This window comes from Gambusia affinis, linkage group LG01 (assembly GCF_019740435.1).
Source record: "Gambusia affinis linkage group LG01, SWU_Gaff_1.0, whole genome shotgun sequence".
NCBI classification, from domain to species: Eukaryota; Metazoa; Chordata; class Actinopteri; order Cyprinodontiformes; family Poeciliidae; genus Gambusia; species Gambusia affinis.
Genome location: NC_057868.1, coordinates 33815713 through 33842317, shown reverse-complemented (window position 1 = coordinate 33842317; position 26605 = coordinate 33815713). Strand labels below are relative to the sequence as shown.

The 26605-nt window shown below is 36.9% G+C and overlaps 3 protein-coding genes across 9 annotated transcripts in view; 2 read left to right on the top strand and 1 right to left on the bottom strand.

The window, feature by feature from the left end:
* Positions 1–452: 452 nt before the first annotated feature.
* Positions 453–15464, top strand: LOC122828711 (forkhead box protein P1-B-like). Its single transcript, XM_044112522.1, has 16 exons — positions 453–568; positions 3058–3198; positions 8293–8430; positions 8518–8607; positions 8781–8901; positions 9871–9973; positions 10067–10174; positions 10318–10405; positions 10723–10800; positions 10900–11089; positions 11742–11818; positions 11948–12049; positions 12567–12694; positions 14214–14268; positions 14396–14562; positions 14649–15464. Exons 2-16 carry the CDS (start codon positions 3073–3075, stop codon positions 14809–14811), a joined length of 1734 nt encoding a protein of 577 aa, XP_043968457.1. The 5' UTR covers positions 453–568; positions 3058–3072; the 3' UTR covers positions 14812–15464.
* Positions 15465–17058: 1594 nt separating this feature from the next.
* LOC122832136 (2-epi-5-epi-valiolone synthase-like) lies at positions 17059–21280 on the top strand. 2 transcript variants are annotated; one of them, XM_044118612.1, is made up of 5 exons: positions 17059–17209; positions 18419–19049; positions 19716–19955; positions 20247–20499; positions 20605–21280. In XM_044118612.1, exons 1-5 carry the CDS (start codon positions 17085–17087, stop codon positions 20700–20702), a joined length of 1347 nt encoding a protein of 448 aa, XP_043974547.1. In that variant the 5' UTR covers positions 17059–17084; the 3' UTR covers positions 20703–21280. The 2 variants fall into 2 exon arrangements, with proteins under 2 accessions (XP_043974547.1, XP_043974556.1); XM_044118621.1 differs by having other exon boundaries at positions 20343–20499; positions 20605–20974.
* mitfb (melanocyte inducing transcription factor b) overlaps positions 21101–26605 on the bottom strand; it is a 34861-nt gene continuing 29356 nt past the window's right edge. For all 6 annotated transcript variants that reach the window (XM_044118562.1, XM_044118578.1, XM_044118551.1 and 3 more), the window contains exon 10: positions 21101–26314. In XM_044118562.1, coding sequence (XP_043974497.1) covers positions 25916–26314 — 399 coding nt within the window. In that variant the 3' untranslated portion in view covers positions 21101–25915. The remainder of the gene's footprint in view (positions 26315–26605) is intronic.

Here is a 26605-nt window from a genome sequence, read left to right as displayed (position 1 = left end):
TGAGGTCATTTAGCTTTTGGTTTGTTCTTGTGTTTTATGAAATGTCTGAAGTTGTTAACGTTTTTTTGGTATGTTGGTGAATTCAGATATTTATTGATAACCAACGTAATAATTTATTAGCATTTTCTATGCAAACTATCAGCATGTTTCCTCTTTTTAATTTTTTTCTCACGTTATCCATTTATTTGTTTGTTTATTCAAAAAAGAGGCTTCTTAGAAATTTTAATTTTTCCTCATTTTAATTACTGCAAAATTCAAACTTATTCGAGACATAATTTACTTATGAACAAATTAAAATTTTACACACTGCATGGTAATGTTTGGTTGTGTTATTTTTTAAATGTATTTATTAAAAACTATTAAAGAAGAAATATTTTTTCTGCAGTGACTTGCGTCAAAAATTTAGAAGTCCTCGTGTTAACATGACGTCACCATTGTTTACTTTTACCCAAACCACGCCCCCGTTAGCAACTTGTGGCTAGCTCGTTACCGAGGAAGGCAGAGAGCATCGAGGGATATTCTTCTGACACCACCCAGCGTCAAAGACTGTCCGCTCGCACGCATTTCTGTGAGTAAACGACATTATACCGGTTCACTCCCTTATATTGAACGATTACAGGCATGTACAATGGGTTTATTTTGAAAACCACCTGGAGGCGCAGCGAAGAGAAGAGGGAGAACCGTTTCATTTGAGCTAACGTCAGGACCCATAATATAGCTTTTGTTAGAGCTGATGTTAACGTACACGCCACGCGTGATGTTGATTAAAAAAGACGTTACCGTGAAGCTGCCTCTTGTGTATGTTGCTCGGTTGTTTTGTATAGTTGACCTATTAGACTCAAGTGTCAGGGTTTGTCTGGTTATCTAGCTTATGTAAGCTAATGGCTCCAATCTTAAATGGAAACCCAGAACTGCGGTGGTTTGCGTTAACAGATATCGGATGTGATCATGTCGCCTCAAGGCAATTTAAAGATAATAACATTACAATAACACAGTTCAGGTGACATCTTCTATTGGTCATTTCTAAGTTTAAGTTCTTCGTTGTAGCTGCTGCGAGTGAAATGGCTGCACTTAGTTCAGATTCAGAACGCAGTTAGCTGTAACGTTTGGTTAATTTTGGATATTACAGTGCTTAATTGTTCTAGTATTATAACTGTAATTGAGTGTTGTATTGATTTTTTGTTGTTGTTGTTTTTCCACGGTAGGTCTGTTTAATTTTATTTTTAGTTGGTGATCCATATCCTATAAAAGTGTGAGAGTACATATAAAATGAAAATAAGGAACACAGCACAAATTAAAAATACTGGCAAATAAATAAAACGACTGGACCGAAGAATTAATTGTGGCTTAATTAGCTGAATTCAGAAGCATAAGAAATCTATCACACGTACAAATTTAAAACATTGAGTTAAGTCTGAGGAAGATATGCAACAATTAGGCTGTTTCTGACCTATTAGCATTTTTCTTACTCCTGTAACAACTGGAGCACATTTGAGAAGCCATGTGCTCAGATGGCTTCCTTGAGATAATAGTTCTCAATCTATAAGAAAATGAAGAAATTACAAGATTTCTCCATTTATTTCTCCATTTAAAATAAGCATGTCCCAGAAAATCATCAAATTTCCATTGAGTTTAAAAAAAGCTTGCATTGAAGTACATGCTGTTGGTTAAAAGGAGTTTCAGGTCGAAAAAGACTTACCCTAAATGAATAGCGGGAAAAAGTCTGACTTTGTCAGTATTTGAGCAGTTGATTACTCATCAAAGCCAATCAGCAAATCATATTTTAAAAATTTACTCAATTTATTGGTGTATCTCTAATCTGAGAATCATGCTTCTTTTATCTTGGTGTTCAAAATCATTGTTATTACAACCTAAAGTGTTTCATTTAAGCAAAAACAAAATCCAAACCTTGAAAAGTTACAACTTTGTTTGAAAAAAAAAAATATATGATGTGCTTTTTTTTTTATTAGATAAACCTGATGAACAACCAGATAACATTTGTATTACTTTCAGAATGAGGTGGTTGACAAAGTTTACAGTTTTGCCGTTACGCTCAGCTTTCCCCTCCAGCCTTCTTTAAAAAACTCTACAGGAAACTCTGCCCTTTGTCTTCCAAACTAGTCCTGATCCCGGGAGCTAAAATAAACAGTGCAGGCGTTACCAGCCCCTGCCTGTTTTCAAAAGATTTTAGCTTTAGTTGGCCATTACTGGAAGCTCAGAGGTATAAGTTATGTCTTGAGTATGGATGACACATCTCTAGAGCTAGACATAACTTGTTGCTGATTCGTCATCATTTTTCACCTTTTTTGTTTTATTTTAATTTTCTTTTTACTCATTGCAGACTCTTAGCCATAAGTTTATCACAGTATATGCAGCGCAGTCTAATCTGGTGTTCTCTCACTGTTGCCTCTCAGTCATGCGTATAAGATTGATTCGATTCGAAGATTAATCTCAAAATGTCGAGCTCTCAAGCATGTTAGGCGCTTGATTTCTCTGCTGCTTTCCTTCTCCTTATGCTTTTTTGTTTGCTTTCTTTATTTACCTTTGTTTATGCTGCTGAGCTTTTTACTCAAACACTCCCAAGCTGTATACATAAAAGCCTACTTGTGCATTGTGCTACCTGCCACAGCCGTTTATCGCACCACCTGGTTAATGGTAAATTGTTCCAGAAGGAAGATATGTTTGCACATAAACACGGACCCAGGGCCCCTGTGTTTACAGTAGTCATGGCAGCACTTGGTTATTCAACAAATAGATTTAACATCTTCCTCTCTGACTAGTGGTAGAGTGTGTTTGTATTACTGGGTTGGGCCGTAGAAGAGAACTTCTCAACTTTTAGTGCTTTTCACTCGTGTACCCACCATGCTGTGACGCTCATTTCAGCCGCTGCTGATTCTTCTGTACGTTTTTCTTGAAGAATGAATTTCTTATCACCGTGTGAAGTTATTTCGTTGAAAGCAGCCAAACATGTATGTTTTCAGCATTCTGTCATTCCTCGATGGCTTCATCGAGCGACTTTCACTTCTTTCCTTCTTTTCCTCTCTCTTTTTTTTGCAGGCCAGTGAAGTCCAGATGCATGAGTCCCAGTCAGATCCAGCAGGACACACCATACAAGCAATCCACATAGAAAGCAGAAATCCTTCTGAGAATGAGAGTCGAGTGAAGAGCAGCCAGACTTCTCCTCCAGAGGTCGCAGGGGTCAGTCGTCCGCACGGGCGTTCATTCAGTCCATCAGAGTTAGCTTTACAAATAACAACGAGAGATGCATCCATCAGGCCGACACCGATTCAAATCATTTTTATTTGTTGATTTACTTATTGATGCATTCTTAGTTTTGATACATTGGCATTGGGGAAACAAACATCTGGTTTTCAGTATTCGACCTGATGATCGTTGATCAGAGCCGATTCTGAAAAAAAAAAAAGTCAAATTCCAAAGCAGCTGATTGATTGGCATATTTATTTTAAAAAAATACATATTTTGCAGATCTTTTTTGGAAATTTCCAACACTTCATCCTCCAAAAAATGTTCTTTAAGGTGTTTTCTGCAGATGCCTAGATCAGTCTTTTTGGTATGATTTCCACATTTATTTAAGGTCTGACTTGCTGATTCCAGTTTTCATCCAATTTTAATTTTAGAATTAAAATTAAAAGGGGCTGCATTCTTTTTTCTTTAAATAAATTGTTTGTAGCTGCGTTAGATTATCTAGACTAAACCCAAACAGAGCGCACATGCTTTGAGTTATAGGTGTATGTGTGTAAGAAGTGCTGGGAGTTTCTCGGCTTCATGGGTTTCATGAATGGAAGGAAAGCAAATTGGATTTGTCAGTATCGAACCGTCACTGATCAGAGCTGATATTCTGATCTCCTGCCTTTTTGATTGGCGAATAAAAGACAAAGAAAGAGAACAAACGTGTTGTTGCAGCTGAAAATGATAACCTCGATATTTTTCATGACATCATTCCGCAGTGAGGGGTTCTGTTACTTTGTAACACTAGATAGGTGTAAGGAGACATGGATAAACATTTATCTCCACTTCAGCAGATCCAGATGCTTCCCCCACCCACTGACGCGTGAATAGATTTGTTTCATGTGAACCATATCCAAGCAGCACAATTTTTTTGTTTTGTTTGATATTTTTTTTTACCCAGTACACGTAGATAACTTTAATGAGTCTTTAAACCTTTCTGTTTTCTCATCTGTGTTTCTCAGCTTCTTCATGGTGAAAGAGAGTGCAGGGAGTGGGTTTTGGGGGAGAGTGTGTGTTGGCGTGTGTGCGTGGAGCTGAGGTTTAGAAGAGGAGGGGAAAGCTCGGCTCCTGCCGGGTGGAGGGATCAGTGTTATATTGTTAGGTCTGTTTACACTCGCGTCACGTGGAAAAGCTGGGTTAGGTTTTCATAGTTGCCGAGAAATATTTCAGAAACCTTCCTGTGGAGACTCTCAGGTTTGTTATGTTCTAGCCTATAGAGCCAGGCTTTTGTAATTAGTTGCTTTAGTGTCTATGTTTTTTTTTTTTTGTTTTTTTTTTGCATAAGTGTGATGTTTGGATTTATCAGCAAGTGCATGTGTTGTTGTTTTTTTTAAACACAGCACAGCAGTAAGGATCGGTTCTGGAATGAGAAGCTTATTGTTTGTTTGTGTTTTTTCCTCCTGCATGTTTTTAGCATTTCTCTCTGCTGCCAGTCTTTTCTCAAAAGAGTTCACAAGACCAGTCTTGCGGGAACATATCTGTGTTTACACTCAGTTGCTCATTGGTATGACTTTCAACAATAACAACAACAGAAGATGTTTGGACTTGCACGCTGCCATAGCAACGGGGATTAGGCGAAGGCTGTTGTTGTGTTGATGGTGTCCATAGAAAAAAATAGAGGGGGCCAACTGGCTCTGTCCGTGGGATGGACCTGCCTTTTTTTTCTTTTTCTTTTTTCCTTTCATTGCTTTAGTGGCCATTCTGCAGCACGCAGTTTCATAAGAAAGGGCAAACCAGGAGGCAGTCCTCTGTTATTGTTAGCCCAAAGCCTGTGTGAAATTCTCTGTCAGTTTGTTTACCCGACTCCAAACAGACTGTGCCTTTGGAGAGGAATGTTTGTTTGTGGTTCAAACCTTAATTAAAATACGAATCTCAAGTTCTGTTTTCGTAAACAGGCTCTGTGTGCTTTTTTTATTCATTATTTATATCTCTGTGCCATTTTGATTCCTCAGTTTATGTTTACCATAAACAACTCCTGAGCTGTGAAGCTGACAGCGAAGGGACGGTTGAGGGGAGGGGGCGAGGCGGGCTGGGGGGGGCTTGATAATTGCTCCGACTAGAAGAAGAAGATGATGTTGTTGTTTTTCGGGTTCTGGCTGCTGTTGATGTTGTTGTTGTTGTTTTCGCTGGAGTTCTAATTCCCCTGAGCCATCCTGTGTTTTGGTTGTTTTTGTATTTTTCTGCTGCTGTTTTTAGCAGTAATGTCAGAACCACTCGGGTCACGTTACAAAGTTGAACTGAGAATTATAGAAAGAATTTAATAACAGGTGGTTAGGCAAGAATAACAGCTTATTTTTCCTGAGTGGTGCTGCGTTTAATTATACATGGTTCAGTAGTTTTATTTTTTTTTTAATAAGCTAGTCTGAGCTTGAGATTATTACTAAATGATTACATTTAGAAAAAAAATATCCTTTGACCGAATTGACGCTAAAACAAAAACAAAAATGTATTCCATGATCTAATGTAATTAGGATAAAAAAAATGTCTTTCTGGAAAGTGAGGGAAAGTGTTTTTTTTTTATTTTTTTGTTTTTTCAAACAGTTGATGGCAACAAGTGTGGGAGGGGCAGCACTCTAGTGTCCAAAAACAACACTTAAAGCCGTTGCATCTAATTTAAAAACGAGTTCAAACCAGAAGAGATTTATAGCTGAAATTTTGAAATGTAATTATCCAAGCCTAATGACCAAACAGTGAAGAGCTCAGTGATGCACTAACATAGATTATATATGAGATATTTTCATCCCAACAAACGTGGTTTGACTGAAAATCCTGCACACGTCTCCTTACACCTATCAAATGTAGTGTTGTAAAGTAACAGAACAAGTCCCTCCAGAATATCAGGAAAAATATCAGGAATATTGGTGTTGTGATGTTTAGTAGAGGACGGATAGTTATCATACCATCCTCTGTTACCCTGATAAATGTTTAGAGTTTTGATCCAGACTGAAGTTGACCAGTTTTAACTGAAAAAGGGAGAAACATTTAGTGCTGCATCAATGTAATTGAGTGAACTCTTATGGTTTTTATGTAGTTAATTTTGTGCAAGAATGAAATAGTTTAAGGAAAATGGAATAAATGCTTAAGCTTGTGGTAATTGTTTCGATATAGTAAAAAAAAATTCCAGTCAAGAGTTTGATATAAAAATATTGCTAAAATGACTCGATCAAGAGAAAAAAACTATTTAGTTACAAAAATGTCCATAATGACAAATGATTCCTAGAGAGTAATGCTGTTATTAGGCCATTATTTATTTATGCTTTGCTTATATTTCACCAATTACCTCCTGTAATAATGCGGGTCCCGTTTGGTCTTAATTTAGTTTTAGTTCAATTTGGTTGACTCACTGTGAGGAATGTTACTTTGTGTTCGGTCTGAACTCTGTATCCTCTGTTTCTTATCTTTTAACCTTTTAGCCATAAAAGCAGCAACAAAGATAAAGTTGTATTTTTATACTTCACTCTCTTCTAAGGCAGTGCATGTTGTTTATACAGTGCATAAGGATGATGGGTACAAAACTCGAGGATATTTTAAAATCAGCGTTATGCTGTGATTTGTGTTTTAACATATTCTCCTGTAGAAACGTCTGATATGTTGTGGTTTAAGTACAAGAGAACTGAGGGACCCTGCAGGTTGTTTTATACACACAAACTCTACAAATCAGAGCCATTGGTATCCAAGGTGACCATTCTTAACTGCATACACAGAAAAAATATATTCAGTTATCTACCAGCTGATAGAAAAAAATTTATTGATTAACCAAATATACTTACATTTTCTAGTTAGCCAGTTAAGTGCGACCAGCCGATTTCATTTTTGGTTGATTAACATTTTTTTTGGATTGGACAAACATGTGGTTTTTTTGTTTGTAGAGGCAGAAATTTTAATCCAACAGAAAATAAAACAGTAATTTCAGAATGATCCTGTTTTAAGTAACCAAACACGTGTCTCCTATCGTTTTCTGAATTTTAACGTACTCATACGAAGGACGTGCTGGTAGTCGATCCATCAACTGACCAAAAATGGAGGAAGCTCTTAGTTTGATGCATTGAATGGACTTGGAAAGATTTTTTATTTATTTTTTTTACTGTTTGACAGTCATAGAAGAGCCCATCAAATTGTTGAATTCTGATTTATGCAGCTCTGGTTGGTAATGATCCATCTTTAGGTAAATCATTGTAGCAGATTATGGATGAAATTGAAGCAGCTGTTGGGTCAAAATCCAAGCCTACAAATTCCCCGCTCACTGAACTGACATCCAGAAAAGTATTGTCCTCCAGAAAATGGCCGACTTGACTTGATGAACCTGAATATCTGGTTCGCAGTGAGCATCCTTCAAAAGTGTTAAATTCGTGAATCTAAAATTGAGGCCTTAAATAAACACAGATTTAAAATTTTGTCTTGACTATGTAGATTTTTTCTGATGTTTGTATCAGGCAAAAGTTTGAGTTGCACACAGACATTTTCACTCGCTGCATTCTTGAGGCAATTTAAGCCAAATAATTGCCACTAATACTTTCTAGCTGAGTCTTTTGCATCTAGAAATTTATTGGCTGGACGACATTCGTAAAAAAAGGCACTACTTTTTTTTTTTTTTGCCTCTATGATGAGTGTGTAAATTTATCGTCAGTTGACTGGACAACATTCGTCTTTGGCACTGACTTATAAGTAACCTTATCGAGACTACACAGATTCTTTGAAAACGTTTGACACTGCGAGGGTTGCCATGTGAGAAGCACAAAGCCGCAGCCGAGAGCCACAGAAAGATCACCAAAATCTCACTGTTTTGGTCCCCTGAAAAAAAACAACAAACAAACAAAAAAAACAATTGCATTTCTTTTTTACATTTTTGTTGTGATATAGAACTTAAATTTAATTCGTAATGGTCTTAAAACAACTTAAATTTGAGTTGGTGGAACCTGGTAAGGACAAAAAAAGGCATGCGTCCCAGCCCTTTTTCTATCTCAGAAACAATTAATAACTCCTCTTCCTACATTTCTGGGAAAGACTTTAACCAGTCTGATCTCCTCTCCTTTGACGATGAAGGTTCCAGCGTCGTTGTCGATGATGACCCCGCCTGCTGAAGCTCCGCAGCCACTGCAGCAGGCACCACATCAGCCCGTCCTCAGTCCTCAGCAGATCCAGGTGCTAGTCCAGCAGCAGAAGGCGCTCATGTTACACCAGGTAAAGGCACGACTAGCTCGTTTCGTATGCCACATTTAACACAGGCCCTGTGCCCGTGTCATTCTAACGTTATTAATATGTCTGCAGCAACAAATCCAGGAGGTCTTCAAGAATCAGCAAGAGCAGATAAATATGCAGCTGTTGCAACAGAAGAATGCTGGGATAGTTACTCAAGAGGTAACTCGCAGAAATACTCAGTACATCAGGGAAGTAATTCAATGGGACTGCTTTGACTTGTGGTTATTAACTGAACACTGGATGTTGTGTAAATACAGAGTACAGAAAGCTCCCGTTCCTCAGCCCAACAGAAAATATTTGTGGAAAGTTTAATCCCTGATCGTCTGTCGCAGCTTACAGCCCAGCAGATCGCCATCCAGCAGCAGCTGCTTCAGGTGCAGCAGCAGCATCTCCTCAACCTGCAGAGGCAAGGCCTGCTGTCTGTGCTTCCCAGCACCCCCACTGTAGCTCCAGGTATGATGCATCGCACGGTCTCAGGTCTGGCCTTTATTACTCACACTATGGAGGAAGTTCAATTTAAAAAGAAACTTTACGTGGCGGAATTAAAACAAAGTTCAGTTTCACAAACTAGAACTTTTTAGAGGATCTACTCAGGTTAGAATTTGCTGAGAAAGCAGCTAAAAGTGTTTATCTTTAATTGTTTGGGTTACTGAAGCTGTCTTCTTAGACACAAATGAAAATAGAAACAGTCTGTACAAACCTGTATCATTAAAGTATTAATGATAGTTTTCAACTCAAAATATCATTAACATATTTTGAGTTGAAATCATTGGAGCGCCCCCATGTTTGACTGCGCTGCATGTAGGCTGCGCTGCATGTAGGCTGCTGTATAACCAGCCTCAGGACTCTGTTTGGACATTTAGCATTTCAACTGAGTTTATTTATGTTTACCGTACGTTTTGATTAAAATTCAAAATATGAATTCTTAAAAGCCGATTGGAAAGACCCCAGGCTAATTATATAGAGATATTTTGCTCAAAATGCATCGTTTGGCTTCCAGTTGAATATAAAATGGAATTTATGCCCACATATTCTTTTCTCTGTATGTCTGAATGATTCGAACTCAAAATATAGCAGGTAAATTGAAAATATAAGTTGGATAACCTACTTTTTTTTCACATTTGACTGTAACTTGTTTTTAAAACACATTTGTAATATTTTTGAATATAATTGCAGTTTAAAAAATAAATAAATAAAATCCAAACCACTTTTGACAACAAGTGAGGGAAACGTATATGAGCGGTGGGATCCAGGATAGTTTAGCAGGGAGCGCTATTGATCAAACCAATAAACTTCTAATGACACTTCTGATGTCATGGCGCCTCGTGTGGAACAGATCTCCATCTGAGCTTCACTCAGATGACTTGCAGTGAAGCTGCATATATCTCTAAGGAAACACCCTGTCTATTTGTGACTCTTCAGGGTGTGAAAATGGCAGCGTCCTCTCTCCTGGTGGAGATATCCGAGAGTCTTCCAGCCAATCGACCACCAACGGTCATCACAACCTGCTGAAGAGGAAAGAAAGGTTTACAGTTTACTGCTTTCTGTTTCTGGTTGCTCGTGTTTGTATGTATTCTTGAAAGGTTCCATTGATAGCTGACTTTTGCGTTTTGTGCAGTGGGTCACAGGAGGAAAGCCCCCAGAACAGCCATCCTCTGTACGGAAACGGCATGTGCAAATGGCCAGGCTGTGAAACTGTTTTTGGAGACTTTCAGGCGTTCATGAAGTGAGTACATATAACAATTAAATTAGCATTGACGCTGATTAATAGAACATTTAATGTATTAAATCTCCTTCTAGTTGCCCAACCTTACAATTAGTCAGCATCCTCTGACTAATTAACATTTAAACATATTTGTTTATGTCCAGACACTTGAACAGCGACCACACACTTGACGACAAGAGTACGGCGCAGTGCCGTGTGCAGATGCAGGTCGTTCAACAGCTGGAGCTGCAGGTATGGAGAGCGCTGGTTTTTTTCTCAAACAAAAAAAATAAAAATCTATGAATCATCTTCGGTTTACCAGAATTATCTTTGCGTGTTATACTTTCATAAAACTAAAATATGGGTGATGAGTTGTGAAAAGACAGCTCTGTAAAAATACATGTGGATGTATTTGTAGTTCTGCTGTGTTTTTTGCACCCTCCCTGGAAGCAGAGGTGTTGTGTTTGGATAATTACAGCCCTCAGGATGACACATTGAACGCCATGTAACTAAAACTGTGAATTCACCAGCCAACCTCACGCTCTATTTCGGTCCTCCGTCTAACACAGCTGAAGAAAGACAAGGAGCGACTGCAAGCTATGATGGCTCATCTCAAATCGTCTGAACCCAAACCTGCAGCTCAGCCCGTGAGTTCTCATTTTCCATTTACTCTTTTTGCAAACATCTTCCGCTTGGCTTGTAGATAACACATTTTTTGTGCCTTTTTTTTGTGTGTGTGTGCGCAGGTGAATCTGGCGTCTAATGTGTCTTTCACCCCGGTGACCAAAGCCCCTCCTCCTATGACTCTTTCTCAGAGTGCCACAGCCCCGTCCACGCCCCTCACACCGCTCTCTGACTCGCCGTCAGTCCTCACCCCCAACAGCTTGTTCACCAGCACTCCCGTACGGAGGCGTTACAGCCGCTCTGTGAGCCAAGGTACCGAACACATCAGGAATATCTGCAGGATTTACAGCGCTTTGCAAAACTTTGATACCTGTTGACCTTTACAACATTACAACCATATGAACTTCATTGTGTTTTACCGGAACACTCGAGACACAATAAGTAGTGCATGAAGCTTTTTGTAAATGAAGACCTGAAAACTGTGGCGAGCATTTCTATTTAATTCTCTTTCTTAAAATCTAGTGGTACCAACAAGATGTCGACTTGAAATAAACTTAAAATAACTTTTAACGGTTTAGATCAGAGCATATTCCTGTGTTTGAAAGTTTAGACCCAAATCGTGTTAGAAATCTGTGGTAAAACTTGAAATTAATTCATGCAGCGCAATTGGTAAAAAAAAATATGAAAGTTGAATAATTTTGTATTTGTAAGAAAAAAATTCAAAACATTGTACTCCTTTTATTCCACGATATAATTATCTGCTGCTTTGCCTTCGTTTGCCACGTAAAATCTCAATAAATTAATCTGAAGTTTGTGGTTGTAACATGACAATATTTACACAAGTTAAATGGGTACAGATACATTGCATAGCATTTTAAATACCTGATTTGAAAGAACGGTTTCTATTTGTTGCATCTTTTTCTTATAACAAGTTCACAAACAGATTTTTTATGCTTTTTTTCAGATATAATTGATAATAAAGAGTTCTACCTGAGCACAGAGGTTAGACCTCCATTTACATATGCGTCCCTCATAAGACAGGTAACAGGTCCTGGTTATATGTACTACATAACTCTTCAATATTTCCTTTTTTTCATCTTTCTTTTGCACAGCTCCATAACTCGGTCACTTTAAAAACAGTATCTCTGACTCCCTTTTTATCTGTTTCAGGCTATATTTGAATCGCCTCGCAATCAGCTGACGTTAAATGAAATCTACAACTGGTTCACCAGGAACTTTGCATATTTCAGGCGCAATGCAGCTACTTGGAAGGTATCCATAACATCACACATTTAAAAATAAAAATAACATCTCATTGTATTTAAATTAGATATGGGCATTTATCGTATTGTTTATCATTTATCATGATAAATTTGTAATTCTAAGATTTTAATTCATTGATGTCACAAAAAATTTCAGTTAATGACATTTAAAAGCTCTTAAAACTATCCATATTGTTGGGATTGTAATTTTTACTACATTTTTCTCCGCTGTTTGTTCAGTAAAATTGTATCAATAAGTACAAATAAATTTTAAAATATGATGAAGAGCTGTTACTGTGTGCATTTTAGTGATACTATTCAAACTAAAGAAGCTTATTACAAAGAGGAATGTTGTTTAAGAGCAGTATTTGTGTTTGTGGGACTACAATCAATGTGACACACAGTGTATGCTACCACTAAATATTGGGATAACACTTTAAGTCCATATCCCCCACACCTAATTTCCATTTAGTTGTCATTTACATGAGATCTGTGTAACGGCACAAGGTGTTTCTTGAATCCTCCAGAACGCTGTCAGACACAACCTCAGTCTGCATAAATGCTTTGTGCGCCTGGAGAACGTGAAGGGAGCCGTGTGGACGGTAGACGAGATCGAGTTCCACCGACGGCGGCCTCAGAAGGCTGCTGGTAACGGGTATGTACACTGTAGACAGTAAGGCAGGACGCTGTGTGCTTTCTCATCTTACTAGACATCAGGTGGCCGACATCAAAGAACTTGACCTTGTCACTCGGCCTCACGAGTGCCTGCAATATTTACTGTAAGCAAGCGTCGAAGCTAAGAAGCCCCAGGGGGTTTGCTTTTCTAACATCGCTTATATTTGTTGTGTTTGTGTAACAAAATTAAGGACACCGAAGGGCATCTTGACATCTTTAAATAAAATATGACAACAGCAACACTGCAAACAGCTCAGTGAAGGTGAACGATTTACAGTATATTTGATTTAAATCAAGTCGGTACCGGTAGAGAAAGGGTCAGTGATGACTTCTGCTAAATAAATCATTGGGAAGTGACAGGCAATGATTTGATTTATCTATTGTTCACAAAGAAATAAATGTAGGCTTAAAAAAAAAACTTTAATCCTTGTAATAAACCAAGATTTTGTGCTCTCTTTTTTTTTTTTTTTTTGTGTTGTGCGTCACAAAATTAGGAAATGGGTTACTAAAAAAGCATAACTGCTAGTTAGATATCCTTTTCCGGCATTTGAAATTCAAAATGAAAGAGAATTGACTACTGTAGTGATTTCTAAAACTTTCTCTTTTGATTTTTGTCGGAGTTTTTTGTTTGGGATACTACAGAGAAAAAGTATGTCTCAACTAAAATCTAATATGCCAAAATAGTTTTGTTAGCTCTTCACTTACTGCTTTAAAAATCCAGAGCTTGAGATATTTTAGATTTTCCTTTTAATATGATTACATTAAAAGCCTAGTTGTGGTTGCATTCATGTTACATAAACGTGTGAAAAAATGGATGCAAGAAATTTCCGTGTTTTGAAGAACCTCAGAAATAGCTGCATTTCCTGAGTATGAGGGTCAACATTGACCTGCCTTAATAGAATGGCACATATTCTCTGCTGCTTTCCTCTCACTGGCTAAATGTACTCAAATAAAGGATTTCAGATTTTTCTCATATTTACAGTGAGCCAAAAGTACATTTATTCCTCTTGTCTATTTATGTCTTTCCATCTAATCATTGCTTTGTCCCTACATAAGAAATGTAGATATTTTTGTTGCTATTTTTTAACTAATGAGACTCAATATGCATCTGCTTTACTAGGATGGCAGGTTATGTCGTCTTCCCTATTTTGAGGAGTGGCAGAAACAGAAATTGTGGGAATACTAATTAAAATTTCCTGAACACTCCTGTAAAGTTGCTAAGGAAGCTGCTAAGCATGCTAATGATAATTTTGTAAAAAAAAAAAAAAAACAAACAAACATGCACAGAATTTTTTTCACTTTTCAAAGAAATTCAGTTTAGATTGAAGATAAAATCTTTAGTTTAAAATTTTACTAGTCAAATGAAAATTAGCTCACTTGGAAACATTTTGCACTTCTTTTCCAAGAGGGTTCCAGTGAATCTAGAGGGCGCTGTAATATTTTCCCATTTGGCTGTAACTAATTAATATATAACTTCTTTTGCACATTCTTGCCAATAGATCTCTGCTGAAGAACTCTCAATGTCGCCAGAGTTTGCCCGGGTCTGCTCTTCAGGTAAGAGATACGATCTCAAGCTTTTGTTTTTTTGTTTTATTTCCATTTTAAAATCTTGGTATTATGGAAGATGAAGCTAAAAGTTGGCATGTTTGAGACACTTACTGCCACTTTCCCCCCCTCTCAGAATACTGGTCTAGATGGAAACAACTGCCTGTACAACCCGGCCTCGATAGGTAGCATCGCGCTGCACTCGCTGCCTCACGTTCTCCAGGAGCAGATGAACGGAGCGCTGGCTAACGGATGTGGCTACCAAAGTGACAGCAGCACAACACAGTCCCCTCCTCAAGCTTTGTAAGTTCTCCCTTTTCCCACCTTCTCCGCTGCACTCCTCCCCACTGGTTTGAAACGTCAGTACTGACAGCGCATCGTCTCGTTAGTATTAAAGAAGAGCAGGAGGACGAGGAGATCAGCGAAAACTATCCCTACGAGTCTCCGGAGAGCACAGACGAGCACGGCCACAGCCCCGAAATGCTCCAGGAGGAAATCAACGGCAGCCCGGAGAGGTCCGAGCTTCATTTCGATCGTGTGCCTTCTCTCTGACGATTAGGTCCAGCTTCTCCACGGCGACGCCAAATCACTCACAATATGTGTGAAGTGGCATTCCAGACAGCGGCGGCTTCATCTATGTAACCAAACACTCTGTCCTTTAGAGTTTTGTTTTCCTTCTTTTTTTTATTATTAACATTTCGGAGCATTAGTTTTTGTTTGGTAATTTAGCTCTCAGCTGTTTTTGTACAGGTGATTGAGATCACAATGAGACGTTTGTGAAACTGTTTGTGATTTTTCTCGTTTTATACAGTTTATCTCTTCACAATAAAAAAAAAGACCATGATGAGAGAAGCCAAAGGAAAGGGAACACAGATAGTTAGCACTTAATAAACGTTCCCTTGTTTTAATTGCAGCTTTGTGCTGTGATGGGGCCACACTACCTGATTTTATTTTTAGTAATCATTATATATAAAGATTTGTAGAGGACATAAGAAAAATGTTGCTATAAAAATGAAAATGTTCACTGCCAACATGATCTGTTTGTATTCAAGGTATAATCGATCCAGCTGATCAAACGAATACACTGCTTCTTTTTATTTAAGTTTTTCACCCTTTCAAGAACATTACATTATAAAACAGATTTTATCATTATTGTAAACCAATGCATCTCTATGTATATTAAATTGCTCATGATCTATGTGAAATTATGTCTGTGTGATTTTTGTAATTTATTCCTAGATTGTTGTTCATGCAGATGTTAGTTTCTTAAATCTAATAATAACATTATAACATATTCTAAAATTATTTTTAGGGAGCATATCAAATTGAACATTTCTAATTCAGATATTACCGTATATGGACTCTGATTTGATCGATGAATCAAATTTGGTTTTATATAATGCAATCGGGTAGTGAGATTACACATAAATTAAATTATGTGTAATTCAGTTGATCAGATGCCAGTTGGAAAACAAACATCTAAAATCGTCCAGCCTGCTCCATTGAGTTGCCCTTAAAAAGAAAACTGCAACAGAACCAGGTTCAGAATTCACATCTGGTGCAGCTGGATGGAGATTTAAGGGAATAAAAAAAATAACAGAAGCACAGAGTTTAGATTTTTTTATATGGGAAAACGAAAGCAGAGATTGAAGTTATTTATTCAGATTTGCTAGTTTAAAACAGTGATTTAACTGTATTTATAAATGCACCATATTATAAGTTATGGCAATTTTATTCATGTTGGACCATTCATACACAAGGCAATCAAAAATGCCTCACAGGACATCAAAGGAAAGATAAATAAAATAAAGCACCAGGATGAAGGCATGGTATAAAAGAAACAACTGTTTCAAAAAGTTCATAAGTCAAATTTTGTAATCAAAATCTGCAGAAAACACAACAAAAATTCAATCAACATTCATTTAACTAAGGTAAAACTCCTTGAGATCAAAGATCTCCTTTACAAAAGACAACAACAGATAGTTGCAAAAAAACAGTAGAATATCAATAACATCATTAAATAAAAATTGGTCTCCTAAAGTCAGTGTAAACAGTGGAAAATACTTTGTTTCTGATAAATTATGTATTCAAAATGCTTTCTGTCCTGATTTAAAAGAACCAACAGTCTTCAGATAGTTTGTTCCAGATATGAGGGACATCAAAAACTAAATGCTTCCTCTGCTTGTTCCCTTCTGGTCCAGGTAACCACAAGTTAGCAGCTCTTTGAAAACCTGACACATGTACACGGTGCTTACTTGTGTACATGTAAGCACGGAAATGGATTTTGGTGGAAGACCATGTACTGCTTTAGAGACCAGTAGCAGATTTTTAAAAAGTGACAAGAAACCACTTCATCCATTTTCCTATTGGTCAGGACTCCAGCAACAGAATTTAAAATGGGCTGCAGATACCTGATTAACTTTTTACGACTTTTTCATCTTCCAAAATTCCATTAAAAATACACTCATCATCAACCTATTAAAACAGAATGTAGTGGAAGGGGTGTAGGTCCATTCATACCCAATATACTCACTTATTCAACCACAAACGTCTCAAAGCAATAGAACAACTGTGGATGAGAAAACTCATCCATTCGAACATTTTTTTAATTCAGTATTTCCACTATTATAAATTCACATGCTTGTATTAAAGTCTTAATGAACCCTGAGCAGAGAGAAGAAGTACTGTAATACACGCCTGTGCGGTTGGCTGGAGCGCTAAGTGGGGTGGTTACTGTACTTCTAGCTGTGATCATGTTCACTGGCATCCTGTAAGTCGCCTCATGACGCAAAGTGGGTACATGTGAAGGTAGCGACTCTGGAAACATGAATTCAAGCAACACCAGCTGTTCAGAGCGAACAGCGTTCAATCTGATCCAAATGAATGGAACATGGACTCGTCACAATGGACATTGCCAAGACAAGGAGGGAAAACTTTCAGATGCTAAAATGTAAGTATATGGTGAATGAAAATGATTTGTGTAAAAACTGTACCTACAGTGGATACTGACGGTCAGGTTACAAGAAGGTCACAGTATTGGTGTTGATCTTAGTAAATAAAAACACTGTTCCTTCTAAGTTATGATCATCTTTCCTTCATAAAGTATGTCTGTGTTACATTTAGTTTATGTTCAAGCCCACTGAACACAGATATCTACAGTAGTCAACTCCATGGACAGAGTGAGTGGAAATGCCTTTCTATTTTAGGCTGCTGCACCATGTTAAACATCTATAGCACTGCCAGAAGAGAACAGTTTCCATATTAACTTTATTTTAATTTAAGTGAGATTGTTGAAAATTATGCATATTTTGGTTACAAAACCCCAGCTTTAGCAGCTCCCCATATAAACCTCCGTTTTGAACAGTTTATACAGTGCTATAAAAAGTTTTGAGCCAACATTTGTTGTTCATATTTCGTTTCCAAATCATCAGAGTTCACTAAAAGCCTTTAGGGGTGCTGATAAAAATTTCTTGAGACTTTCTGCAGATCTTTTGAAGTTTGTCTTTGGACACCTTAATTCTAATTAAACTGAAAGGATAAAATAATATTAAATAGACAGAAAAGAGAAAATTACTCCATTTTGAGTTGGATCCACAGACAATCAAAAAAAAAAAGTTTTTTTTAATTATTATTACTATTTTTTAGGTTGAATCTATAAAGAGAAAAACATTACCACACAATGACAAAAAATAGCTATCTTGTGTTGGGACTTTGTTGGATTCTTTGTCTTTTTTCCCAGAGATCTGACTTTCACCTAGTAAATCGGTTTTAGGCCTGATGCTTTGTCTTTGTCTTTTACCTGACTGGTTTATTAATTTCCTAGCAGACATTGCACAAAATATTGCCAGGTACAAGAACTGAACAGAAATTGAATTGATTAAGAACCAAATTCAAATAAAAACTGAAATAAACATCCCAAGAACAGCTGTGCATTAAACCTACATTTTGGATTCAGAGACAAAGTATTTGAAGCAATAATATGAGCCTTAGAAATCCTTTTAAGTACTGTTTCACTATCACTGTTTCTCTGTATCCCGCTTGCATGAAAAAGCTTAAATTAATAGTAAATACAACATATAAAATGTAGCTTTGATTGTAACATAATGCCAAACACTAAATCAATTCTTCCTTTTGTTACTTTGGTGTGAATTACGTTCAGCTATGAGAACAAATCGGACCAAGGATTTTCCTGGACGGTGGTGAGCCCCATTGTTTTCACCTACAGAGTCATTCAGTGTAAAGACCTACTGGATCCCAGGAATGACACTTTGCTCTGGGGACACATAAAAGACGAAGAACTTAAAGGCCCCACGAGGAACTCCAAACCAGTGAAACGCTTTATTGTCATTGATAAAACTGTACATGAATTGTACGGCTCTAAGGTTTCTCAATACTTTGATGCCAAAGGAGTCATTTACAAGATTCTTCCTCTGCCCACCACTGAGGAGAATAAGAATATGGAGTTAGTGACCAGGATCCTGGAGGAAGTTCACCAGTTTGGGATCGACAGACGTTCGGAGCCAATCATCGCGCTCGGAGGAGGAGTCTGTTTGGACGTCGTTGGTCTCGCAGCTTCACTCTACCGACGAAGGACGCCGTATATCAGGGTGCCGACGACTCTGCTGTCGTACATTGATGCCAGCGTAGGGGCAAAAACAGGGGTCAACTTTGGTGGGGGGAAAAACAAGCTGGGAAGCTACGTTCCACCAGTGGCGACACTTTTAGACAGCTCATTCTTCCAAACTCTGCCTCTACGGCAGATCTCCAACGGACTTGCAGAGATGCTAAAGGTGCTTGTCTGTCCATGAGCATGGATTGATGAACGTCTTGCATGTGGAGCAATAATTCTAGGATTTCTGTGAAGTGCACAAACTAACTCGATACTCAAATCGCTCAAACACATTTTAGGCGTGTTGATACGATTCAAATTCTTGTAAATTCTAACAAATCAGAAACACCTTCTTGCTCCAAGGCTGCAGCACCAAAAATGGCACCACTTAGCAGCCATCAGTTAAACCTTTTTAATTATCGAATAATTTAAAATGAATCTTTAATAAGATTTTATACTATATTAAATTAATACTTGATGCTAATATACGTTTTAAATATTACTGTTAGTGGAATTAATCAGAAATATATTTCATTTTATGCTTCACTAATTAAAATAATTTTTACAGTATTCCAAATTAATTCATGTGTTGCCGCTTTTACAACTTTTGTTTTATTTTCTTGTGAATTGTTCTGTTTGCTAAAAAAAAAATTAGGTGGCTCACCATTCATTAGAAAATATTCTTTATATTAATTTCTTACAAGGATGCATGTGGCAGTGCAGAATATTTTATGTTGCAGGACAACTTGGTCTGTTTGGACCAAGTTGAACTTCACAAATTTGTTTTATACCTGATTTTATTTAATATTGAGCTTCGATAGTGAGCGTATTGATGTAATGATTTCAGATGGCCCTGATGAAGCACCGTGGCCTTTTTGAGCTGCTCGAGGTGAATGGCAGAAAAATGCTGCATGCCAAGCTGCAGCCCTCTGAGACCTGTGGTGGCTTCGAACAGGAAGACGGTGCTGCAGCATCCATGCGCATCGCCATAGAAACCATGCTGGAGGAACTGGCTCCAAATTTGTGGGAGGATGATCTGGATCGGCTGGTGGATTTTGGGCACATTATCAGCCCTGAGCTAGAAATGGTAAAGGAACAATTTTCAATATATTTTACTGTGTCAGTAGACAAACTAACAAAGGATGCTCATCAGTAGGGGAAATGTCTGGAACACAAAATGAAGAATATGTCATACAATTTGTCATAAAACATAACAGCTAAAAAAATACATAAAAACAAGTCATACGCATTTTAAAATATGCAACATTCACATTTATTGTGGGAATTCAGAGAACATTGGCAGTAATGCATTTGCAAACAATCCATCTTGTTATTAATAAGTGCAGCTAAAGAGTTTCCGTCTTTTCTGACCACCCAGAGGGTTTTGCCAGCCCTGCTTCATGGGGAGGCAGTCTGCATTGATATGTCCTTCATGGTGTATGTGGCTCATCAAAAGGGGCTTCTGACAACACAGGAGAAGAGCCGCATTATTCAGTGTATGCTGGGTCTGGAGCTACCTGTGTGGCATCAGGAATGCTCCTTGGTCCTGGTGCAGAAATCTTTCAGGGAACGTCTGAGGCACTCAGCTGGGTCCCTCAGGATGCCTCTACCCACAGGGCTTGGAAGAGCAGGTAAACTTATATACATATATTATTTTTTTGCCTGTATTTGATGTGCTGACATGTTTAATTATCACTGTCAGTAATATAATTAAAATAATTGTATTAATTTTACAGAAATCTTCCATGACATGATAGAAGACAATGTCATATATCAAGTCTTTCAGAAGTGGACTGAAGAACTTTCTACCTTAGGTTGTAACCAGATAAACTAATATTACTAAAACAAACAAAGTCAGCAGTGCTAACTTTAATACCATATTCTGAGGCTTTACATGTTCAAAACACGGTCCATAAAAAATTGGGACATGATGGTTACATCATGGTTAGTCTTGGAATAGGTTTTATTGATACTTGAGTTGAAATGCATTCATAAGGTTGGAAAATACATCTCTACAGAATATGCTTAAAGATCTATAACTTTATTCCAAGTGATTTTTAACAAAGTTTGCACAGCATCCATGTTTACAGCCTATAAATGTAATAGCTCAGGAATAGTATAATTTAGCATTTTTAGCAACTGTGAAAATCTCCGTAAGGAACAACATTTTTTAATTTAAATTATTAGATGGCAACATTTTTAAAATCGCAGAGACAACACCCAGTCAAAAAGTTCAAATAAATCTTTTAATATTTCTAACAGAGCAGTTTAACATCGAGTACCAATGAGCGTGAGTTAACAAATCAGTGGGCGCAGTAAGTATTGCAACACTTGTCTCTTAATAACTGTGACAATGAAAACAGTAGTAGAACACTTTATGAACCACAGGAATAAACTTGTTCAGACACTGAAGAACCGAGATAAAATGGTTCTTCATTAGTGGATTTAAAACACACCACAATATATCAAAGTGCAACACGTAACCTTTAAACCAAGAGCTACTTGCTCTTGATTGAAAGGTTGTGTATTATTCTTATTACCCTAAATCTTACAATCATAAGGGTCCATCTGCAGTGACTCAATGGTCACATACAAGCTTTTTAACTGGCTTTCAATGAGTTGGTACAGAGTGTACTCAGTAGATTGTAACACTGTGTGACGCATGGTAAACTGCAACAAAATAAAAAATTAAAAAAAGTTACTCTTGGAACCATATCTTTCATACTGCTTAATAAACAATTTTCACCAAAACTATATTTTACAGACTAGCATTACAGCTCCTGTTTCTGGCAAAAGGTTATGAAAGACACCATCAGCAGCTCAAAACCTATAGTTTGTATAAGTATACTGCATCTTTCATTGTTGGCACAATTGCTCAACTACATTCATGCTACAGTCAGAAAGATTTTAAATGCTCGGTGTTATTCTAACACACAGCACAACAGCAATATCTGAAGCTTAAAAGTGTTCAGTAATAACTACATATGTATGCTGTATTTAAAGACAACAAACAGTGGTTCAATTATGTTGCCGTTTTTTTTTTTCAAGCTAATGCTAAAACCAGCCTACACTATCTTTAACTAAATGCTAACATTTGATAATTGGGAGTAAAAAGGACACTATAAATCAAGTTAGTGTAAATGGTCTTTAATTTAAAAGGTATTTGGTCACAATTTAAATTGGTGGACAGACTCCAACTAAGAAGGTACATATTTTTCAACCTACAGGTCTTTGGGCTCGAGGAGTTTTCAAAGAGTTCTTTCCAAAATCCAGAAATGTTCACCTGTTAGTGGTAGTCAAAGTAAAGTGGGCATGACTGCATCCCATAAGCTATTCCTTACTTTCACGCAAAATTCCCACAATGAGCCTTTTTAATTAAATAAATACTTCTTTTGTATTAGCTGGAGACACTGGTGGTTTCTGTTTCTAATCTGCAAATTAATTTCTCTGTTTCTTGTGTCCCGACAAAAGCTTTTGTTAGCAGGCATATTTTTACGGCTATTTCAAGTTGGCCAGTTCTTGTATTTATTTAGCCAAGAAAAGTAAAATTAAAAATTTTACTTTGATTGGTCGTTAAATTTTAAACTTTTGGAGCGCCATTTTAAATGTAGCTTTTCAACCACAAAACTATTAGACGTCTTTATGTAGGAATCTTTTCCCACTTTATTCCTCACCATTTTCATCTTGTTTACACAGAGGCACTGTTGTCTAAATTTAGCTTTTGGAAGCTAGTTGTCATAAACGTTAATCTTTGCGAGTCATACTTCCTTTGGCACCACTGGTCTAGCTCACAGATACAAGCCAGCTATTTTTTCAGAGGTAAAAGTAAAACTTGAGAGTTTGTGACCCTAAAAAATACATTTTCTACATCTAAGAGCTAAGCAAAGTACTTACTGTAAAAATACATTGCAGTCTGTCATATATGCTCATTTGATTACATCCTTGTCTTCTTAATTATATTTGAATTTAAACGTTTCACTATTCAGACTCTTTGTGAAGTACTTTGTGATTTCCACTTGTAAAAGGTGTTGTATTTATCAGATGTTTTAGGTTTCATTGAATACTGAACACTTTGAAGTGTTTAGAAAATTAATTCTTGTGGTTCTAGAGTTTAAGAGATGTAGTTTGTTTTCTCACACTGACCAAAAGTCATTTCCTGTCACTTCTGGAGGAGATTGGAAAACTTATTTCTTTAGTCTATAAAGCACCAAATACCGGCATAATCAGTCTCAAAATATTGCATGATTCCTTGTTTATCACCAAGGTAACAGAAGGCACTTAAATGAAATAGAAATTGAATTATTACTGTCTAAGGCTACTTCATACATGACAACTTCAAGACATGATGCGTCACAGGCACAACTTCAAACATTGCATAGATTGACAAAACGGAGACTGTGCTGTGTCAGAGATATCAGTAATGGCACAAGGTTATTCAGCAACAACTTTTGCAAACTGCAGAAATATACAGCACGTGTACTTCGGTTACTCGACTCTCAAGTAAAACATTGTACGTTTCTGCACAAAAGCCTAACAAGCTACATTTCAGTTCACAGAGGTTAATCCAGTGCTTGGACAATTTCATGCATTTCAGACAAAATCAGTCTCCTTGTTCTCCTCAGCATTAAAAATTTCACATGCTGATAAAACAACGACACAAACAAAAAAACGCCCTGAATGTAAAATGTTACTGAAGTGGTACAAATATGACTAATGTAAAAAAAAAAATAAAAAAATCTGAGGATAGAGCGCAACACCTCTGCAGTGTTTCATTACTGTGTGCTAAGATTTCCGACAATCCTGTGTGTCTTATTACTGCTTTTATAAACTCACTCTCATATTTCGAGACAATTTTTGAAGCTTTGTTAGTTCAGTGATTCTTGAGAAGGTGGACAAAACAGGTCTGTGGATTAACTACAAAATTTGAATAAAATATACACAAAATATATTTTTTCCAAATAACTGACTAAACTAACCTGGGCCATGTTAGCACAACAATGTATGTTTTCATAGTGTTTGCTGAATATTTTTTATTTTAAACTTTGTAGTAGGTGGTGCCTAAAGTCCCTTGTCCTGGAGCAGAACTCAATACATTATTATAGTTTAAAACAATTAAAGGAATACTAAGATAATATATTATTACAATAAAGTATAAGTACTCAAATAAATAATTATGAAAGTATCAATAAATTGAATTAAAAATAATTTCTATATGTTTTCCAACTCAATTGGAATTTGTCCCAAGTTTTTGTCAACACCGTCAGACATAAAAAGAATGTAAAAAAAAAATAAAAATCAGGCGTTATTGGGGGGCATCAGAACCTCTGAGGACCCCATGACGTCTTCCTTTCTCTTCCTTTGCTAAGAGGGCTAGGCAACTCTGGTTAGCTTATGTTATTTGTTAGTTTTTTCTTCCATTTTATTCCCAAGTTGCTCGTCACAACCGTGATGTGTCAACACTGTAACTGACAATTTACTAAATTTTGCTGAAGTTTTGTGAAATAAATGCTTAATTTTAGTATACTGTAAAGATTTTATGGTCCTGATGAGATACAATATGTCCTCCTTCATAATAACATCCAATAAATTGAGGTAGTTTGGCATTTTTTCATCTCCGTCAGAGGTTTTAACTGATAGTGTGAGACTTTCAGTGATAGTGTTGACAAATCTCACTTAAGTGTGAGATTAATTCATTTTAATGTATTTTACATAAATGTCATTACTTCACATGTAGCAAGTTTTTCTTTATATTGACTAGTTTGTCACCACCTTCAGTTCCGTGTCAACTCCGTCAGATGGACTTTATGTTGTTCTTTGTTTTAAATAATCTTTCTTTTGTTTCTTGAGAAACATTTATCTGTAAAACTGAGTAAAAATATCACTAATAGGGTTATTAAAAAAAATAATTTTATATTTATTTTTGTCAGATGGTGTTGACTAATTTCTGGGTCATGCCCATTAAAAATGCAATTTTCAAAAAAATGTTGCAACTGGGAGTCTCCACCTTAGCATCTTTACATTTCCAAAATATTATTTGTCATATTTGAATACATAAGCTTGAGGAATAATTAAATTAAATTTAATTTAAACCCATTTTGTCCCTCTTCTCAAGAATCACTGAGTTATTTAGTATTTTTGTGGTTTTGGCAGTGAAGAATATATTGGTAATTTATGTATTGCAGAGTATCAGAATAAAGAGCACTTTGTAGTTAAAAGGCTTTATGCTGAAACTTTAGTCTCTCTTTGTAGTTTGATGTTTTCTCATAATGCTAAGTAAGTGTTGAATTTGTGTATTTTAGAAATATTGAAGGAGATTTGGGGGAGATATTTTTAAGTATCATTTCAGCCTCTCTGTCCTCTTTTAATAAATAAATTTTTCAGGGGAATGTTTAGATAAAATTATGTCTATAAAGAGTCATAAATAGGATAAAATCAACAAAGGTTTAATATTTATCAGGCAAGTAATTTCACTGGGAAGACTGACAGAGAATCAGCTAATGTGTGCATAGCAATACAACAATAATGTACAAACTTTTTAATAAGGCATCGGCACATTCAAGTTCAATCTAAGACACAAGAAGTGTAAAGCACTATAGTAATAAATATCCTTCCTTCTGTTATTGCTACTGATTTTCAAAGCAGTGTCGACCTCACCACAAATATCTACACCTCTGACTGTGATTTATAGTTTCCCTAGATTCTTTGGAATCGATAGAAAAAAAACAATCTAATCTCTATCGAAAGATAAATGTATAGTTTGTAAATATAAAAACATCTAATTTTTGTAACTCATTGTCACCAAAGCATTGATTAAAGAAAATACTTTGAAATCAGTCCTTGTAATCAAGGTTGAAAGCTTAGAAAGACAAAGCAATAGGAAAAAAAAGAATGAAATGGAGGCGATACAACATGTAAACATGAAAAGGAAAAAAAGGTAAAAAAAAAAAAAAGACACAAAACAGAATAACTGCAACTGTGTTAGCCTCTTGTTTTCTGGCAAGATGGAGGGATTAAAGATACAGAAAAGGTGTCTACCACCAGGGTGCGCTAACAGCCTTCTTCATTCTCATCCATGCTGACGCTGCTCTTGCGACTGCTGTCCTTTGAAGTGTCTGGGGAGACAGAAGAGAGCAAAGGGTCCCCACCTCTGACAGGTGATAAGTTGTCTTCCATGAGGATGTCATTGAGTTTGGATCCTGGTTTGCCGTGAACGCTGCCGTAGTGGCCCTCCGGGAAGTTGGAGTGACCTTCGCTCAGCTCCAGCGTGCTGGGTTGCTCCGGAGTGCAGGCGGGGTGGTTTTGGTGGTGAGGGTGGAGCGTGTACAGGTCTTGTTGACAGTCCTCCAGAGCGGGCTCCTGCTTAATGGGCCGCACCCCAACTTCGGCAGAGCAGAGTGCCGAGGATGTGATGGCCAGACCGTGAGCCCGAGCCTGCATCTCCAACTCCTGCAAGGTACAGTCAATTGCACACATAGGAGAGTGACTTAAGGTTTGTGTGTCTTTTATGTGTCAGGCACATCCATCTGTCAAACAGGTTAGCAGAGATGAGGTCCTTTAAAGAGACGTTTACATTCTCACCGTTACAATCCTATACTTATTCCTATCCTACAACTAGAAACTTGAATGTTTTTTCTAAGAATTTAAGTGACAGACCAAGACAGACAAAGTTTACAAACATTTCTATATATAAAAATCATATTTGTGTTGCATGCATTTGTTTTCAAGCACATAAATTGT

Excerpts from the sequence above, each read along its gene's own strand:
- LOC122832136 (XM_044118612.1), top strand. The coding sequence starts at position 17,085 with ATGAATTCAAGCAACACCAGCTGTTCAGAGCGAACAGCGTTCAATCTG. Across the intron at positions 17,210-18,418 it reads AAACTTTCAGATGCTAAAAT|CTATGAGAACAAATCGGACC; the intron begins GTAAGTATATGG and ends AATTACGTTCAG. Across the intron at positions 19,956-20,246 it reads TCAGCCCTGAGCTAGAAATG|AGGGTTTTGCCAGCCCTGCT; the intron begins GTAAAGGAACAA and ends CTGACCACCCAG.
- LOC122828711 (XM_044112522.1), top strand. The coding sequence starts at position 3,073 with ATGCATGAGTCCCAGTCAGATCCAGCAGGACACACCATACAAGCAATC. Across the intron at positions 8,608-8,780 it reads CTGGGATAGTTACTCAAGAG|CTTACAGCCCAGCAGATCGC; the intron begins GTAACTCGCAGA and ends CGTCTGTCGCAG. Across the intron at positions 10,406-10,722 it reads TTCAACAGCTGGAGCTGCAG|CTGAAGAAAGACAAGGAGCG; the intron begins GTATGGAGAGCG and ends CGTCTAACACAG.